The sequence below is a fragment of the Hypoxylon fragiforme genome (genome assembly GCF_022984875.1).
Source record: "Hypoxylon fragiforme strain CBS 206.31 chromosome Unknown GGS25scaffold_8, whole genome shotgun sequence".
NCBI classification, from domain to species: Eukaryota; Fungi; Ascomycota; class Sordariomycetes; order Xylariales; family Hypoxylaceae; genus Hypoxylon; species Hypoxylon fragiforme.
The window spans coordinates 3,040,686-3,058,957 of NW_026054763.1; the positions used below are offsets into that span (position 1 = coordinate 3,040,686).

Consider the following 18,272-nt stretch of genomic DNA (forward strand, 5'->3'; position numbering starts at 1 on the left):
TTCAAACGGGTCAGCAAGAAGGGGGGGGTTTTTTAAGTAAAAATTCATCGCAAATAGCCTTGCAACACTTGAGAAACACAAATTACACCAATACCATCCGCGTCACTGTGCTGCGTATGTTTGACAACAGACAACAACCACATCAAACCTGAGGACTACGGTACACCTTCCCACCCTTTTCAACAACAGTATCATCCAAGAAATACCTAAACTTCCCACTACTCAATTTAACAGTCCAAAAAATATGGCTAGCAACGATTCAACGTATCTCGCAACAAGCGATATCTCTGCCGTTGCCGTCAACATGACGACTGGATCTGTGGTGGCGAACATGACCATTACAGAGAAACTCTCTACTTTGCCAATGGTTTTATGGGATAATCGCGATACATTCATGCTTGAGTTCCGCATCATTTTCACCGCCATGGCTTGCATCTATCTTGGGTCTTATGCCGCCCTTCGTCGCCCACCATCTGCCAATCCTCCCAAAAGGAGTAAGAAAGGAAAACGCAGAGAACAACAAGACTATCATGATGAAGATGATCAGATGGTTCACGGCCTGCTACCATCAGATGCTATCATGTTCCCCATTCTGGCCGGCATAGTCCTTGTAGGTCTCTACTATTTGATCAAATGGCTAGAGGATCCCAATATTCTCAACAGAATTCTATCCGTTTACTTCTCTACCATGTCCCTGGCAAGTCTAGGCAAACTTCTCGCCGATTCATTACATTTTTTGACTGGTTTTGTATTCCCGACTGTGTGGTCTACCAAGTCAGGCCGAGTCTATCACATTGACTCCTCGAAAAGGGGCCATTGGTACACAGCTGAGGAAACCAAGAACCAACTATGGGACGACAAGAAGCAATCTCCCCTTCCTGGCCGATGGTCTGAATTAAGCCTCACCGAAGCGAAAAGAAACTTTCTTTGGGAAACCCGTCGATTGCTAATGGAGCAGTGGACTGTACGCCTTTCGATACATGGCATTGTTAATGAGACTTTTAAAGTCAGATTCAATGACATACTCGGCGTCGTTATTGCTATCGGTGCGAATGCGACCTACTACATGACAAAATCGACATTTCTATCCAATGCTATGGGCTACGCCTTCTCGTATGTTGGTATCATTGTCATGTCTCCAACCACCTTCACTACTGGAACTGGCCTCTTATTTGGACTCTTCTTTTACGATATATACATGGTCTTCTACACGTAAGTCTAGTCCTCTAACATACTGTCTATTTCTCCTGCTAACGTAAGAGTATAGCCCTTACATGGTGACTGTTGCTACCACGCTTGACGTTCCAATGAAGCTAGTTTTTGAGGGACCCGGAAGAGCTAGCATGCTCGGTTTGGGTGACATCGTACTACCTGGCATTTTCATTGGACTATGTCTCCGCTTTGATCACTACATGTATTACTACCGACAACGAAAGCTCGTCCCTGTTGAATTGAAGGTCCAGGACAAATCTTCGGGCCAGCTGGTAACGAATACCCAGACGCAACGCATGGTGGTCAAGCCTGACTATGTAAACCCTCAAGGGCAATGGGGAGATTTGTTTTGGAGCACAAAACTCAGTAATATCCGGTCGCCAAATGCTACTCCAGCCCTGGAAGCCTCAGCATTCCCCAAGACTTATTTCTATGCTGCCATGATCGGCTACCTTTTTGCCATGGTCATGACTTTAGCTATGCTTCTAGTTTACCGTCATGCGCAGCCAGCACTGCTCTACCTAGTACCTGGTGTTATATTCAGTGTCTGGATCACGGGTACTCTGAGGGGAGAGCTTCGTGAGATGTGGAACTATACCGAGGATGGCCGTCTAGATAAAGTCGACATGATAGTGGATGTCGACGAGAATGGAAATGTCATTGACTTGATCCCTGATGACAAGGACAGTAGGGGAGACAATAAGCGCGAGGAGAAATCGAACACAGAGGCTACGACTGAGGCTGAGGCTAAGGCTAAGGCTGGTGAAGTTAGTCCAGCTCAGCCAAATGACATTTCTCCAAAGAAACGGGAAGATACGAAGGCTGATGGAAGAAAAGAAAAGGGGTACCCCGTTTTCCTCTTCTCGATTGAGGCTCCGCCCCTATCGGAGCAAACAAGCCACACATAGGTATTTTAAATCTCTATGGTTGTGAGATTAGGTAGCTGAGAAGAGTACATAATTATTACTTAACCACATACTAGACATGCTTGCTCTCGTTCATTTTCAAGGGTGCTAAACCAAATATACCTAGTTAATTGCGTGGGCATTTATATATTTAATCTGTATCCCTATCCCCCCTATTTTTCTTTTCAGCCACAACACCTTTGACTGCCATCGGTAGGACGACAGGCAAGTTAAGGAGCTGTTGCGAGTGTGCTTCTCTAATAGCGCGAGCTTATATCAATAAATCGATCAATGATCGCTATGGACGGACGCGTTTCATATGAAGGCGTTTGAAGCTGGGTTAGTACAACACTACTATGTAGGTAGTGTCCGCTACAAATTGCTACGCACAGCCCAACACGGCGCAAGGCATATGACCAAGGAAGACCCCATTCGGGATTTTGTATCACATCAGTGACTGGTGACTATCAGGTATCTTGTGACTCATTCTGAAGTTCCTTCAGCATATACTTAGTATGTAGTAGGTAAATTTCATGAAGAGTACCTACCTAGTAGTACCCTAGGTGCCTACCTCAATACATTGTGTGTACCTACATAGTCACTCGATGTACATGCTATGTAGTACATAGTAGCATGTATAAAGTTCATGGTTCAAAGCATGGACCTCTCTGGTCACAGTGTTTTAGGAGAACAATGAAGGATAAGATTTCAAAGATTTCCAAAGTTGCTGTTGACTCTAGCACCATGCCACCTACCACGCTACTTGAACTCAATCTTTTTGGGCAGCTTCAATTTCAATACACAGTACTAGGTGGTTGCCCTGGAGAGTAAATGGTACGTATTTAGGGAAAAGCATCGTGCCTGCCCTGTTGCTGGTTTTCGAACTGATCCACTCTGCGAAGTCTATTCAGCATAGGTTACCTAGGGTACACAACAATAGGACAATAGGGCATGCGCACTGGTTTGGTATCCAATCCTCAATCCTCAATCTTCGCTGACAACTGTCACACCTAAAACATCAAATCCATCTCCTTCCATCTTCCCTTTCCACCATCTTTCCATCATCTTTCTACTATCTTTCCAATTTTCCTTACCAAACCATACCATCTTCCGCATAATTAACAGCCTACATCATCAAAACATTTACCAGAAAGCAGCAACCAGCTCCTTCACTTTATGAATTTGCTGCCACTTGCCCTTGGCGCACAGCCATACACCATCACCTAACACCTAACCCATCACCCACCACCCACCACCCACCACCCATCGCACACCTGCACCCCCCAAACTATCATTAACCTTTTTATTCTTCTTCAAGTGGTAGTAGGCACGGACCATCCCGAACCTAGTTTTATTCCATCTGATAATTGACCCTTTCACACCTTTACACATTCATACCTGCATACCTTTACACCTCTTCATCCTTCATCCTTCACTTCAACTCTACCTAGACTAGAAACATCTCATCCACGTTTCTTTACAGACTAGATAAAGGGCTAATTATATCCACACATTAACATACACTCGATATAAACTCGATATCAGTACACACCTCATCAATCTTCACAATGGGTTTACCCAGCTTTACTTCCACCCTCGCAGAGGACATACACAACATCAACAACCGCAACACAGACGTTGATCACACTACTACAGTGGTTTTCAATGAGGCTTGCATAACAGACCCTAATCACAAAGGCATTTTCGCTACATTTGAATCATCAGATATCTCGGCCCTTAACAATATCAACTCAACGATAATACCCAACGGCGCCATGCGCCAAAGAATAGTTGAAGCAAAGGCAAACCTTGACTATTTTCATCATTGGAGCCCTAACTGGAGCGAGGTGATGGGCATAGATGACAACACGGAGAAGTTAGATCGCCAAGACCATAACTCAGCCAAGCAAGTGAGATTAGTCAGAGATGATAATGTCTTCTGCACCATTCAGTACCAAGGTCACAATCCAGCCGACGATGAAGGCATCCCAGACGACATTGATGCCGATATCGATGACTTAGTAGCGCGAGACCCTAATGAGAGTCAGGATATTCTGTCGGCCGCCATTCCTGGAATCCTAGAATCCGCTATGGAGGGAGCTGGCCCTGAGTATTTTGGAACACCTGACGACCCTAACTACGGACTGCATTTGCTAGCCAATATGTACGCACACGATGAGATGAGCACAGAGACGCAGGCGGGAGAGTATAAGGAAGGTCACTGAGCTACCTACGCCAGACACATAGGCTTAACGAAGTTATATCAACAGGTAAGCACATTTCCCTCTTGCATGTATTTCCCTTGACTATTTCTCTATGGTTCTTGGGACGCATGCAAATTGTTGATGTTCTTGTGGATTCTCTTGGCTGACTTCCTTATGTTCTAGTTCGAGGGCTACTTCGTGTGGTGTTACACAATGGACTCGTGGCTGAATTGAGTTTTCCTTTTGGAATTTCATTATAGCTTTGTGTCGTTTGAGTCCTATACTGACTGCCACATATCAAAGATATCATATCCCAAGCACGAGCCAGTAGATATCGGGCACCAGGCACCAGACATTACCTATACGATTCGACGCAACATACATGCGGTAGGACTTGGGGATTTATGCAAGTTCTTACAGTATGCATCTCTCAAGGAGAAGATAAGGAGATTTGGGTTCGACGCGAGCATTGACGAAGACTCGAGACCATGAAGCAGTGAACGGATACGGAGCTGATCCTGGACCTCCTAGGGGTAGCCATCACTAATTAGATTTAATTTCATTGTTCACACCCAAGTAATCGTCTTAACTGAAGATGACAGTATGTACCTTTACATGTTGTTTACCTAACTTCAATGTTGAAGGTAGTTGAACTGTTAAAGTCTCCACCTGTTTATGTAAGCCTTTAAGGGAGGAGTTCAGCTGGGTCTAGCCGCAACTATATTTGGTGGATTATAGTACTATGATCGGCAGCTGCCGGTGCTAGAGGCTAGACTTGTTACCTTTTGGTGGTCGTATCAATACTTACAATGGCTAATGGTCCTATATGCATATGTATGTATTGTACCACCACTTTTTGGTACTCGATCTTACTAACATATTCATAATAATGAAAAGGGTTATCGCACGAAGGAATTGATGCGACAGCATGCATAGGATTGTGGCTTGAAGTGAGGTAAGACCAGATCAGATCCATCAACTTTACTCTCGTTTTGTTGAGTCAACTGAAGTAGCCTCTTAATCTTACACCTTCCCCAAACTTTACACCCTTCAGCCCAAAATCATACAGCGACAATGGCATCAAGAAGCACCGAGGTCATACAATACCTTGTCGAGACTCAAGATTTATGGCCCAAGGCGACAAAGACGAAGGATCTTGAGAATGAGGTAGGAGTAAATGTTTTACGGGTTTCATGCCTTGTCGTGAGTGCAGGAGCATGCTAACGTTAGTTCAGGCCTCGCGTGCATTAGCCCTCCTCAATGAAGAGGAGAAAGCAGCGGTGCTCCGTTACTATTTTGTTGCCGACGCCAAAATGTCGCTTGCCTCGCATCTCCTAAAGCATTGGGTCGTCAGCCGCTATGCTGGCGTGCCCTGGCATGACACCAAGCTTTCACGGGACACGAACAAGAAGCCTATTTTCGTGGACCCTGTCACAGGCACGCAGCCCGTGTTCTTCAACGTCAGCCACCAGGCCGGCATCGTCGCCTTAGTTGCCGTTGCCGGGTACAACGCCGGCCAGGTCGATATCGGCACGGACGTGGTGTGCACGAGCGAGCGCCGCATCCGCGACCATCGCGCCATCGATACCGAGGGCTGGGGCTCCTTCGTGGATATGCATGCGGATGTGTTCGGCTGCTCCGAGGCCGGCTATCTCAAGAGCGACGAGCTTCTCGTCCAAGGGCTGCAGCAACAGTATGTTGCACACACGGTGGACTCCAAGCTGCGATGCTTCTACGCACTGTGGTGCCTCCGTGAGGCATATGTTAAGATGACAGGCGAAGCGCTGCTGGCGCCATGGCTCAAGGACCTCGAGTTTCGGCACTTCTCGGCCCCGGCCCCGGCCTCGGCGCCTAAACAGCCCGGAGAGGCTATCACGGATCACGAGGTGCTCTTCCATGGACAGAGGGTCGACGACGCGAACATTTGCTTGCGCTCCCTCGGCCCAGATTATATGACGTGCACGGCGGTTCGGACGCCTGGGCGTAAGGAGGATGGCCTTGGGTGGGAGTTGGGCCCATTTGAATTTCTTACCATAGAGGAGATTGTTGAGCATGCGGAGGCGCATCTGGGGGACTAGGTGCTAAGGTTAGGGGGCTAGAGTAGTGTAGTGTATCCACTTGTCTAGTGTGTTAAGGTTACATATTTCTATGATAGGTATGCATTTGCTTGTGATATGTAGGGTCAGTCAGGTTCACTACCGTGTACCTATTTAGCTATAAGTTCAATCAATGTTGGAAACTGTATGTGCCCGATAAATTGACTTTATCCAATGTAAGTGTCATGTGGGTAGCGATAGCTTTTCTCTTTCTTTTTTTGCTTTGGAATATAACTATTGGGTTACGGTCACATCGGCTTGTGCCTGGATGCTGCAAGATGATGATGGTGGGATAATAGCAGACGATCTGCGTTCCTTGTTGCCCAGCACAGTTTAATTTTCGGGGTATATATATTGTATCTACTACTATGTGGGTAGGCACTTTGTAGTTATATAGTTCATCGTGAAATCTACCACCAGTTTAAAGGCTGGGGATCGGTTGTATTCGATTTAAGAAGTCTCTAAGGCTGGTATATCATATCTAATAGTCCTGCTAACGTGCTAACCGTGGAACTTGAGATGATCAAAAAGGAGTCTTTGATTTGGGAGTTTTTGGTACAAAAAAATGAAGAGATGCGCTGCAGTAATTACTAATTACATACATGTGCTTCGTACTATGCATGTATGTACACAGTAGATGCTTCGTACATATGTAATATAAACGAACATCTTTACGAGGTTCTAGCCTGCTTGCGTCAAAATATAAATGATAAAGCAGGCGCAGCTTTCAAGCAGTGACAGCATGTTGACAGCAAGAGCTTTAGCAGTACCTACTACCTAACGTGTCTCACCCAAATCTTTAGCGTGGTTTGGCATGGAGGCGCAATTGAATGAGGACTAGCGTCCTTTTTGGAGGAATTCCGGGATACATAGTACTTACGGCGAAGCTTTGGAGTTGGGGAAGCCACTGGCCAGGAAGCTGGAAGCTTGCACATTCACCAACAGTGACCAACTAAACTTGGACCTAAAAACGTCATTTTGATCGTCGAGGGGGGGAAATATCTGTCCGTCTTTGTATCAAAAGAAAAGACACGATTGACATTCCTGAATATTTTATATACATTCACACTCTCACACTCACATACTTTCACTCAACATTGAACACACGTACTCTTTACCTAAACCCACTTTTCTTCTATTTATTCTCTCTTCTCATTGCTGTATTGCTGTATTGCTGTTAATCCTTAATCCTTGAATATGTTATACTGACGTCCCCCGAGTCATCAAGTCCTCATTCATCATACACCCATTTTAACCACCTCTCTCTGTCTCTTCAATTCTTTACCAATTAGTGCCGAAATTTACGGTACCCGAATTATCATTTAGTACATCATGTCGGACGCCGGAGAAAGGTAAGTAATTCAAGTCATTGTCAAAGTCAATGTCCCTTTCTTCTATGGAGGCACATCCCATCTCCATTCCCATTCCATATTTCGGTATCCTCTTAACCCCCCTTTCTGAGTCATGTTCAATTCACGATAGTGCGTCTGGAAACCTTAGATCAAGGTACTAACTCGCTCCCTACAGCGGGCACAAGAGGTCCAAGTCCACGGCCCTTTCTCTACTCCGGCGTAGAGATAGGGAAAAGGACAAGGATATCCGTAATGATGACGATGCCATATCCGAAGATGGATCGCAAGCTTCTGGCCTTGCCTCACTTCCAACCACGAGTACCTCCGCTCCTGCTGTTGCCATGTCTCATCAGCAATCCGTTAAGAAAAGTCAAAGAATGTCAGTCAGCAGCCGTATCACCTCCCGCGAACCCGGCGCTTCAACCTCGATTCGATCCAATACCTCTGCGGTTGAAAAGGGCTCGACCCTCGAACAATCCGTTCGCAAATTTCGAATCGTCGAGGCCTTACGAAGTGGCAATACAGCTGCAATTCACAAGGCGGTTAGAGAAACGTCAGAACATGCTCCTCGTGCCAGTATATCTTCGATAAGTGGTGCAAACGTTGGGCCTCTGGATGACACAACTGTTCTTCATCTCGCCATTCAATGCGCTGAATTTGAGGTGGTCGAATACGTCCTGTCTGATGGTTCCGGATATATTGATATCAACGCCCGGGATAAGGATGGAAATGTACCTCTGCATATTGCTGCCTCTCAAGGACGTGCTCCTGTTGTTCGCTTGCTACTAGAGCAAAAGGATATTAATGATGCTATTGCAAATAACCAGGGAAAGCTTCCTCTAGATGTGGCTCGAAATCCAGAGATCTTTCAACAGCTCCAGCTCGCGAGAACCTTATTCGTTCAGGATAAAGTCAAGGAAGTTCAAGACCTTGTACGAAATGGTGCCTACGACACGTTGGGCCAAATCCTCGAAGAACCCCGAGTCAAGACGATCCTAGATATCAATAGCATTGAATTACCTTGTGATCCAGTGACGGTTCAAGCAGGGGGGACACTACTACATGAAGCCGCTCGCAAGAAGGATACGAAATTGATCCAAGCCCTTCTGCTTCATGGCGCCGACCCTTTCCAGCGGGATCGCAAAGGCAAGCTTCCTCAGCAAGTCACCAACGATGATATAACACGGACGATGCTCAAACGATCACCTGCTGCGGTAGCTGCCCAACGGGGCATTCAAGAGAAAGCAGTGCTTGGACATGCGACTTCACAAAACGGACCCGGATCAGCTGCTACTGGGGATCTAAGTAGTCGCGAGCCTCAGATGAAAGGTTATCTCAAGAAATGGACAAACTACCGCAAAGGTTACCAACTTCGTTGGTTCGTTCTTGAAAATGGCGTCCTCAGCTATTACAAGCATCAAGACGACGCGGAGAATGCGTGCCGTGGTGCCATCAGTATGCGCATTGCCAGACTATACATGAGCCCAGAGGAGAAGACCAAATTTGAGATTATAGGAAAATCCTCGGTCAAGTACACTTTAAAGGCTAACCATGAGGTCGAAGCCAAACGGTGGTTTTGGGCCCTAAACAACGCAATTCAGTGGATGAAGGACCAGGCGAAACAAGAGGAGAAGCAGAAGGCGCAGAGTGCTGAGATGCTACGACAAGCTCGAGACAGCCTCTATAAACCAGCAGAGCCTTCTATAGCCGATTCCCACAGCGACGTCGGAAGTAACGTGGAAGCGAGAAATAGTGTTCAGCTTTCCCGTTTTCCTTCTACCAGGTCACCTGCTCCACGCGTCGGTGTATCTCGTGCTAGTACCACGGGTAGTGTAGACGACGAGTTTGCCGAAGCAGGGTCGCCTGATGAGAGGGGACATGACAATAGAGAGCCCACAATTGCCGGCGAGGTGGATGACGACGACGACGACGAGTACATAGATCGATCAAGCCGCGGCGAGTCAGCAACGGCAACTAAGGATGCTTTCAATATTACAGCGCAGTCGGCAAGACTCCAGCTAGACACGCTAGCATCAGTGAGTGCAGCATTGCAGTCGGAGTCCCATCGAAATCCAGGCATGTCCCTTACAGACCCGAAGATCGCCCAAGCCCTCACAACGTATGACGCAGCGATTCGTAGCCTGAAGGGACTTATGGGAGACCTTCTTAGGATATCGAAAGACCGTGATGCGCATTGGCAGTACCGCCTGGAGCAAGAAATCGAGATGCGACGAATGTGGGAAGAAAGCATGGCTAAGGTAGCGGCCGAGCAAGAAGTCTTGGAAGCGAGAGTCAGCGAAGCTGAAATGAAGCGCAAGATAGCCAAACGTGCTCTTCGTGAAGTCATGGGGGGCGCCAGCGAGAGTCGGCCTTTGAGTAAAGACAGCTCTCAATTGATGCGTTCCGAGGCGCCCGATGCAGCTGAAGATGATACTTCCGCAGCAGTAATCCACTCGCCATCGATGAAGAGCATTGGCCGCAGATCAACTGCACGTTCACATGCTCTCGAACTCTCTGACGATTCCGAATCGGAACAAGAGGAATTTTTCGATGCGGTTGACGCAGGAGAGGTCGATGTTGAACCCATGCCACCGTCTGATGTTGTGCCATCCACTGGCGCAGGGCAAGATGTCGTAGTATCAGGTGTGGACGTCAGTAGTGCCTTCAAAGGCTACGAGAATGGCCTCAGAACGAAGCTGAAGTTAGACGAAGACAATAGACCCAGGATCGGGCTATGGGTAAGTGTATAGTCTCATCTCATTACAGATTAGCTACTAATATTGCATATCAGGGTATTCTGAAATCGATGATCGGCAAGGATATGACTAAGATGACGCTCCCGGTATCTTTCAACGAGCCAACATCTCTTCTATACCGAACCGGCGAAGATATGGAATACGCAGACCTGTTAGACATGGCAGCGGATCGATCAGACTCTATTGAACGCATGTTATATGTCGCTGCTTTCGCATCTAGCGAGTTTGCTTCCACTATTGGCCGCGTTGCCAAACCATTCAATCCTCTTCTAGGTGAGACGTTCGAGTACGCTAGGCCGGATAAAGGCTATCGTTTTTTTATTGAACAAGTTAGCCATCATCCACCCATTGGAGCTGCGTATGCGGAGTCCGCAAAATGGACGTACTGGGGTGAGGCCAAGGTCGACTCCAGGTTTTTGGGCAAGTCGTTTGATATTTACCACCTTGGCACTTGGTTCTTGAGATTACGTCCTACTGCTGGGGGCAAGGAGGATTTCTTCACCTGGAAAAAGCCTAAATCACAGGTGGTTGGTATTATCACAGGCAATCCCGTCGTGGACAACTACGGCCTTGTGGAGATCAAGAACTGGACAACTGGAGAAACCTGCCTGCTTGACTTCAAGCAGCGAGGTTGGAAAGCTTCAAGTGCCTACCAGCTATCAGGAAAGATCCTCGATGCCGATGGCCGGCCGCGCATGAGCTTGGGTGGCCGATGGAATTCCAAAATCTACGCCCGGCTCACGCCCGGCTTCGAGGCCGCCGTCGAGGAGCCACAAGATACCCGAGGAAGTATCAGTGACCCCAGCAGAGCCTTCATGGTGTGGGAAGCACACGCTCGACCCGAGGGCATTCCATTCAATCTCACGCCTTTCGTGCTCACCTTTAACCATCTAGACGAGAAACTGGAGAAATGGATTGCCCCAACCGACTCGAGGCGCCGTCCAGATCAAAGGGCGATGGAAGATGGTGAGTATGACCTCGCGGCAGCAGAGAAGAACCGGCTCGAGGAGGGGCAACGAGCTAGGCGAAAGGTACGCCAGCAGAGAGGCGAGGAATTCGCGCCTGCGTGGTTCGAGAAGACAACATGTGAAGTTACGGGAGTGGAATACTGGAAGTTCAACGGCAAGTACTGGATACAACGAGAGAAGTATGGCGAGGGAGACGAACACGCATGGGATGGTCTAGAGCCAATCTATTCTGATTGAATGAACCCCTGACAACCTGGAAGGCACCATGTGTGCCGCATAGAAAGATAAGGACCTGTACAAAAAGTTAGCTGTTACGACGAGTATGTACAAATTTCTGCAGCACCACTTGCCTATGAGATGATCACATGGGGAATTGCCCACTCTATTCTAATAGAGTAGGTTTAATGAAGTCGGTCTCCTATCCTAATTGAACACGATGTTTACGATGTAACTATTCCACCTATTCCACCTAATCACAGGCTAACAATCCTAATTCGCATGTGCGTATTATTATAAAGAGGCAAAGTGAAAATAGACTAGCAACTATGGTGTACTATTAATGGTAGTGTGGTAAGCCGGCAATTGGATCGATGAATGTCTTGGCATGTCGGCTGCGGATCATAAAACCCACTTCGATGTTCTACCTAACCTAGTACACTTTAGACCGAGCCTCGGTAAAATCTCAATGTTTCAAAGTACCAACGCGTTACAGATGTACCTAATCAAAAAGAAAGAAAAAAAACATCCAATCAAGAAGGATCACGTTCAAACTTCAAAGCTGCCGGCTGCCTACATATGTACCTACCTAAGGAGGCACTTTTTCAGGAGCAAGACCATTTAAGTTTTTTCCAATTTTTAATCTTTAACTACTAGTTATTTCTATTTCTATTTCTATTTCTATTTCCACCGCAAGTCATACAGGTACAATTCATCCATATTCTAAGATTGATACCGTGATTCAACTTCCTACCCTTTCTAGTCTTTTTAGCGCTATTGTTTATTTATCTCCGTGGTGCATTAGTTACTAATCGGTAATTGGATTCCTTTTCTGACGTTGGAAGACTTAAAACTGCCTTGCAGATTTGTTGGACTCAGCGTACATATTTGGCTGCATCTTTTTGTATACCTAAGTGAGAGTTGGATAAGCAGTCCTACTCAAATATCTAGACAAAGGAGATCTAGATCTAAGAAACCTAAGAGAAAAGAGGGTCAGAGAAAGGGGTTAGGTAAAAAGACAAGCCAGGAACGAAAACGCGAGGAAACAGACAGCGATCAAAGATGGCAGAACACCGGCCAACGCTGGTCAGGCCACCGCCTGTGGACAGCTCCAAGGCACCAATTGAGAACGCCCTTGAGCTGACCGACTTAAGCATTATCGGACCTGTAAGTCAGATCATTTTCGCCTGCATGATTATTGCCCTCTCCAGTACATGTAGTTCGTGGCAGCAGTGATGAGGGCCTTGTCCGCCTAGAAAAGGAAGAAAAACACCTCTAACTTATTGAGCAGGATATCTTCACCAATACGCGCGAGCTTTGGCACCCTCCTGGGGCGCGGGGTATCTACGGCGGCGCCGTCATCGCACAGACACTGGCTGTAAGTCCAAAAACATCCCTTCTTTTTTCCTCCTTTCTCTGGGTATTGGGGTTGGAGATCGCTATCAAAGAGTCTACACGACAGCGGGATAAGTCCAGTTTATATACATGTATGCTGTGTTCTCTATCCCAAGCGCGAAAGGCCGCTATGCGTTCGCGTCTCCATCTTACACTCTCTGAGCGGAGATACGGGCAGAGCTAAGGATAGCCTTATGCTCGTTTGATTCGGCTTCCGGTCGGCCCTCCTGCTCCGTTTCTGCGCGAGCCCTTCTCTCCTTTCTTACCTCTCTTTGTCATCTCCATCCTACAACATTATATGCAAGGATTTCTGAGACTTTTATGCAAGCCATCAGCTGACTGACTTGGCTGATCCTCGAAATAGGCTGCGCAGCGTACGGTACCCCCGAACTTTGTTGTGCATTCGTACCACTGTTTCTTCGTGCTAGCCGGTGATTCTAGCATCCCCATTGTGTACTATGTAGAGCGCGTCCGCGAAGGCCGCTCATTCTGCACACGCACGGTGCAAGCGCGGCAACGAGGCCATGCCATTTTCACCGTGACTTGCTCGTTTGTACGCGAGGGCAGCGGCGGTGCAAAATACGCCTCACATGCATCTGTCATGCCGCCCGATGCTCTGGCTCAAGCCCCGCCCGATGACTACGAGGAACCCGAATTCCGGCGCAAGGGCGGGCGTACCGACGACCCGTTCCAGAGCTTTCGATGCAAGCCGACAGACACGCACAAGCCGCCTCACGAGCAGCGTGTGTGGCAGTGGGTTCGGGCGCGGGGCCGCATCAGTGATGAGGGCGGCCGCCGCGCGCACCTCAGCGCCTTAGCTTACATCAGCGACTCATACTTCATCGGGACGGTGTCGCGCATTCATAAGCTCTGGCGGTACCAAATCCCGTTCGAGGACGTACCAAAATTGGACCCGGAGGTTCGCGAGCACCTCGAGCAGCTGAACGAGTGGGAGGGGTACGGCAAAATTGACGACTACAAGGACCAGCCGGCTGTGGGCATGATGGTCTCACTCGACCACTCTATCTACTTCCATAACCCGGGTAAAGTACGCGCCGATGAGTGGATGTTCACCGAGATGGAGAGTCCGTGGGCCAGCGACGGGAGGGGTGTCGTCACCCAGAAGATTTATAGCAAGGATGGCACTTTGCTTGCTACTGCTTTCCAGGAGGTGCGTCTTAATGCTTTAACCCCTTTTACCTACCACGCCCTCCTTTCTTTTTTTTTATCGGTCTGCTAACACAAGTGTAGGGTGTTGTAAGGTTAAAGTCAGATGACCAGGCTAAGAATAAGTCGAAGCTGTAATGGGAACACATTAGACATTGGGGTCGGGTCGGGATCAGACCTAGAATTAGGAGGTTAAGGGGATAGATAATGAACCTCTTACCTTGGTATGCATACGGTAGTCATCGTGGGACGATTTGCTTGGGCGTGTGGCTAGGGTTAGGGAAATCACATAAGACATAATTTGAACTTGTTTTTCTTTAATAGACTGCAGATAGATTATCTAGAATAGGTACCAATAATACCCGCTTGCTTGTTTGTGCCATTGGCAAGGTTGTTGCGGGAATAGTTGGCGTGAATAAAGGGGGTTAGATTAGAGACGGCTAGGGCGAAGAAACTTGACAGCAGTTTCATCTCTCTCATTTCCTAGGAATCTAGGGGCGTCAACGAGTAGGGCATGAAGAAGAACCCTCTCAATTCCCAGTGTGAAGAAAGCCGAGGATAGAAGATGAGGTTCACGATCGGACGGGCAAAGGGAACAAATAGCAAAGGGTGTGAAGGGGTAGGAAACTCATTTATTGATCCATTATTCGGCAATGATTCGGTCCCCTTGCCCCTTATTTCTTTTCACCTAACCCACGCACTTCTTACCCTTGCAGCCTTAGAGGGCCCTGATTCTAGCTACTCGATGGAGATATCTCGGCGATGTGATGGGGCTCTCAGGGACGGATCCTAGATTTTAGGTAATACACACATAGACCGGAGCTGTGAAAAGAAATTTTCAGCTGTACATTGTGAGACCTACCTGGCAGCCCTGGCAGCTAGGGGGTAGGAGGCTAGGAGCTAACCCCCCCCCCCCCCCCCCCCCCCTTTTTTTTTTTCAGAAGAAAAATATTAGTTGCCTAGTACTTTATTTCTCATCCACCAGCACCCGTTAGGCAGGTATGCAGATCTTCGAAGCAGAGCCGCGGCATCCCCACGTGGCTGGCGGGTACTATTGGCAAATTTCCAAAACGTGGGCTTTGCTTTAGCTACATGTGTAGGATCTAACTAACCTCGGTACGTGTGCTACAGTACGTATGTACCTAGGTATGTAGGTAAGCTGGTAAGCATTCTCGATGCTTGCTTGGATGATGAACAAACGGGGCGAGTAGATAGCTCCAGATCCTTGACTGAACGGCCCTTCTCTTCCCGTAGGACTCGCTAGGTGGGATCTTAGGTGATCTTCAAAGGTAGTACAGTACGTATGCCAATAGACGACTAACATACAATACAACCTTCTTCCCTTGCCTAGGAATACACGACACTACGTTGAGGCTGATGCTCGATAGGAGTCAGAGATCGGCTTGTCAGCTACAACGCACATTGGCCGGCCGGGGGAGAAAGGGGACCGACTCTCCGATGGAACGCGGAATCCTTTCTTCTTTGTTCTTCTTTGATAGACTACATGATCGACGAGAGCTGGTTGAGGTTCGGAATAGAACGGTAGTGTAATATTCTAGCCTTGCCCCATAGAAGTCAAGCCGGCCCGGCTTGTTTTAGATTTGAGATTGCTTATTACCGTGTAGGTAGCGTGCTTGGTATACAATATCGGAAGCATGTGGCTAGTTCCCTAGTGTGCATAGTTAGGAGGTTAAGGCTTAGGCTCTTCATAACCAAGTGGCCTTTCTTACGTCAAAGTTCACGGGATTCGGGGAACGGGTTCAATGCAGATTGCGGAGGGTCCAGTCAGGTTTATGGTAGGTAGGTACATAATGGATCATGTATTATACCTAGTATCTATAGGTACTAACTCGGGGATTCATATTTCTGGCTAGTACTATGTAAGATAAGGTACGGGACTGTGATGCTGACCTGAGAGGCTCCTAACTCGCTAGGCTTACCCACGTTATACTGATGCGGGCTAAATACCTACATGTAGGTAGGTAAGAATATGTACAATCCCATAGGGTAGAAAGTTAGGTATAGTTAAGCTCGGACGGTGTTAACAGTCCAAAAACCGATTGCGCCGGAATTTTACACACTCCATCTTCCATTCCCGCTTTTCTATCCTTGCATATCTACCTAGGCACGAAATACGTCAAGCCTATGCACTAAGTAGCTTCGTGTATTGTATTGTACGTATGTAATGCATGTACGTATATTCCATTTCATCCTTACTCGTCCTGGTTGGTAAAGAAGGAAAGGGACGAAACGCCACGACAACCCAATGCGCGGGATATTTATTGCTTCGAAGGGTGGAAAATGATGACTCGTGACACGGGCTCGGGCAGGGCTAGACAGGGCTGCATAATGGCCATGAATGCAGGGTTATCATGTCCCAACTGCATGTTCCGGTTACCGACCTATTAGATTTGCTTTTTTTTTTTCATTACCTGTCCAAGTAAAAGGGTTCGTTCAGGAGAGATGAGGGACTTTCGAAATCCTTGTAGATTCCACCGTCCTCTGAGTCACTGCTGGGGACTTCTCTATGAGTATAAACATCGGTGTTTGTTAGTTCTATGCTGGAAGCCCCTTCTAGAAGAAGTATAGTAGTCAAGTACCTACCCTCCTATTATGTGTTATGCGATACCTAGGGCCCTGGTTACGGTAGCATTTCTCGGGTTGATGGGATTCGTTCGGAGAGCGAGGTTTTTGAACCTGCCAAGGCGGTAGCCGAGCCCCGATCGACTGGATCCGCTAAGCTTCTCATTATCTGCTACTACTGTGTATTGGGGGCTCTTGTGATCAGATTTTCCTTGTCGTACATATATAGCACCTATCTGAGTTTTTGGCTTGGAGCGATGACGGGACTCATCGGCCACCGCTCTTTTTGATGATCATGATTGTCCCGTTTCATATTAATCCTGTACAGAAGCTGAGGCAGCTTGTTTTTTGTTAACAAGATATGTCCTGTTGCTTATCCCCCTTCTCGGAATCGGCTCGAAATGCACGACATACATCGGAGCCGACACGGCAATCATCCATAGCAAGATAGTACGCTAAACTGCAACAGGTAAAGCTTATAAGTGGATCCTAGTTGACGATCGTCCCTTGCGTCTTTACCTTAACTATCTTTCGTCCAATCATGTCAAGCCGGCATTCCCTTTTCTAGAATGAGCTGAAGTTTCATCTCCACAATGACTATTGCGTACCTGCTAGTTACCTACGAAGTAGGTAGTAGCGACGAAGTGGCTTGAGCTCTGGCCTCCACTATGAATTTCTTTCCACCTGTTTCTTTTTTTTTTTTTTTTTTTTTTGAAGCTGTCATCGACTCGTTTAAACTAAAGGATCTCGATACTTTTCCACTTTCGGATAATGATTATTACTGTACTATGATTACGGCGTATAACCATTGTTCCATATTATTGAATTGCCTCAATATACCTATCGTAATCTAGGTACATAATTCATGCATACTAGGTGATGATATAGTAAGGGGGCAGAGTTCTACAACTACATGTATCATTAGTTAGGTATTGACGGATGCTAAAGCGACTTGGCTGTTAAAGGCTTAAAGCAACACTCATGATATAATTTAGAAGGTGCTTGCGAAATAACTACTTATTTTCATAAAAAATAATAAATGTCCTATGGAGCTTTTCTAGCTATGTACATACAGCTACGGTACCTACTCTAGTCTCTAGATCTACTGAAACCCTCACCCTCGGGAACGAACTAGGTTAGGTTAATAGGTTCGAAGTACTCTAAAGGGTGTTCCACAGAAGTTCCAACTTAGGTACGGGCTTGTCGCCTGCATCGATGGATCATTGGATCCGTTCCCAAGGCCGCAAGCGAACGCGAGGGGGGGCTCTCTCTTTACATAGGTCTCAGCTTATCCCCGAAGGCGGAAGGGAGCATCCTCCTTCTTTCTTTGAAATATAAGTGATACCTGTTGGCTGTTGTGTGCTGTAAGTTGGTCAGCTTGAAATTTAAGAAGAAAGTAGAACTCATGTCATCATCAT

At 47.2% G+C, this 18,272-nt stretch overlaps 5 protein-coding genes across 5 annotated transcripts; all 5 read left to right on the top strand.

The window, feature by feature from the left end:
* The first annotated feature begins 95 nt into the window (after nt 1-95).
* On the top strand, nt 96-2,196 carry GGS25DRAFT_433490 (signal peptide peptidase-domain-containing protein). Its single transcript, XM_049258676.1, has 2 exons — nt 96-1,212; nt 1,268-2,196. Exons 1-2 carry the CDS (start codon nt 245-247, stop codon nt 2,118-2,120), a joined length of 1,821 nt encoding a protein of 606 aa, XP_049114300.1. The 5' UTR covers nt 96-244; the 3' UTR covers nt 2,121-2,196.
* A 1,121-nt stretch (nt 2,197-3,317) lies between these two features.
* GGS25DRAFT_433552 (uncharacterized protein) lies at nt 3,318-4,958 on the top strand. Its single transcript, XM_049258677.1, has 2 exons — nt 3,318-4,387; nt 4,505-4,958. The coding sequence occupies exon 1, from the start codon at nt 3,686-3,688 to the stop codon at nt 4,340-4,342; it is 657 nt and encodes a 218-aa protein (XP_049114301.1). The 5' UTR covers nt 3,318-3,685; the 3' UTR covers nt 4,343-4,387; nt 4,505-4,958.
* Nucleotides 4,959-5,332: 374 nt separating this feature from the next.
* On the top strand, nt 5,333-6,578 carry GGS25DRAFT_505370 (phosphopantetheinyl transferase). The gene is made up of 2 exons (XM_049262221.1): nt 5,333-5,488; nt 5,557-6,578. Exons 1-2 carry the CDS (start codon nt 5,396-5,398, stop codon nt 6,397-6,399), a joined length of 936 nt encoding a protein of 311 aa, XP_049114302.1. The 5' UTR covers nt 5,333-5,395; the 3' UTR covers nt 6,400-6,578.
* A 590-nt stretch (nt 6,579-7,168) lies between these two features.
* On the top strand, nt 7,169-12,010 carry GGS25DRAFT_505371 (oxysterol binding protein). Its single transcript, XM_049262222.1, has 4 exons — nt 7,169-7,769; nt 7,945-10,507; nt 10,561-11,784; nt 11,843-12,010. Exons 1-3 carry the CDS (start codon nt 7,750-7,752, stop codon nt 11,728-11,730), a joined length of 3,753 nt encoding a protein of 1,250 aa, XP_049114303.1. The 5' UTR covers nt 7,169-7,749; the 3' UTR covers nt 11,731-11,784; nt 11,843-12,010.
* A 241-nt stretch (nt 12,011-12,251) lies between these two features.
* Nucleotides 12,252-15,060, top strand: GGS25DRAFT_505376 (Thioesterase/thiol ester dehydrase-isomerase). Its single transcript, XM_049262223.1, has 4 exons — nt 12,252-12,876; nt 13,001-13,087; nt 13,469-14,275; nt 14,356-15,060. Exons 1-4 carry the CDS (start codon nt 12,772-12,774, stop codon nt 14,407-14,409), a joined length of 1,053 nt encoding a protein of 350 aa, XP_049114304.1. The 5' UTR covers nt 12,252-12,771; the 3' UTR covers nt 14,410-15,060.
* Nucleotides 15,061-18,272: the final 3,212 nt, after the last annotated feature.

Excerpts from the sequence above, each read along its gene's own strand:
- GGS25DRAFT_505376 (XM_049262223.1), top strand. The coding sequence starts at position 12,772 with ATGGCAGAACACCGGCCAACGCTGGTCAGGCCACCGCCTGTGGACAGC. Across the intron at positions 12,877-13,000 it reads ACTTAAGCATTATCGGACCT|GATATCTTCACCAATACGCG; the intron begins GTAAGTCAGATC and ends CTTATTGAGCAG. Across the intron at positions 14,276-14,355 it reads TTGCTACTGCTTTCCAGGAG|GGTGTTGTAAGGTTAAAGTC; the intron begins GTGCGTCTTAAT and ends ACACAAGTGTAG.
- GGS25DRAFT_433490 (XM_049258676.1), top strand. The coding sequence starts at position 245 with ATGGCTAGCAACGATTCAACGTATCTCGCAACAAGCGATATCTCTGCC. Across the intron at positions 1,213-1,267 it reads ATATACATGGTCTTCTACAC|CCCTTACATGGTGACTGTTG; the intron begins GTAAGTCTAGTC and ends GTAAGAGTATAG.
- GGS25DRAFT_505371 (XM_049262222.1), top strand. The coding sequence starts at position 7,750 with ATGTCGGACGCCGGAGAAAG. Across the intron at positions 7,770-7,944 it reads ATGTCGGACGCCGGAGAAAG|CGGGCACAAGAGGTCCAAGT; the intron begins GTAAGTAATTCA and ends CGCTCCCTACAG. Across the intron at positions 10,508-10,560 it reads GACCCAGGATCGGGCTATGG|GGTATTCTGAAATCGATGAT; the intron begins GTAAGTGTATAG and ends ATTGCATATCAG.
- GGS25DRAFT_505370 (XM_049262221.1), top strand. The coding sequence starts at position 5,396 with ATGGCATCAAGAAGCACCGAGGTCATACAATACCTTGTCGAGACTCAA. Across the intron at positions 5,489-5,556 it reads CGAAGGATCTTGAGAATGAG|GCCTCGCGTGCATTAGCCCT; the intron begins GTAGGAGTAAAT and ends ACGTTAGTTCAG.
- GGS25DRAFT_433552 (XM_049258677.1), top strand. The coding sequence starts at position 3,686 with ATGGGTTTACCCAGCTTTACTTCCACCCTCGCAGAGGACATACACAAC.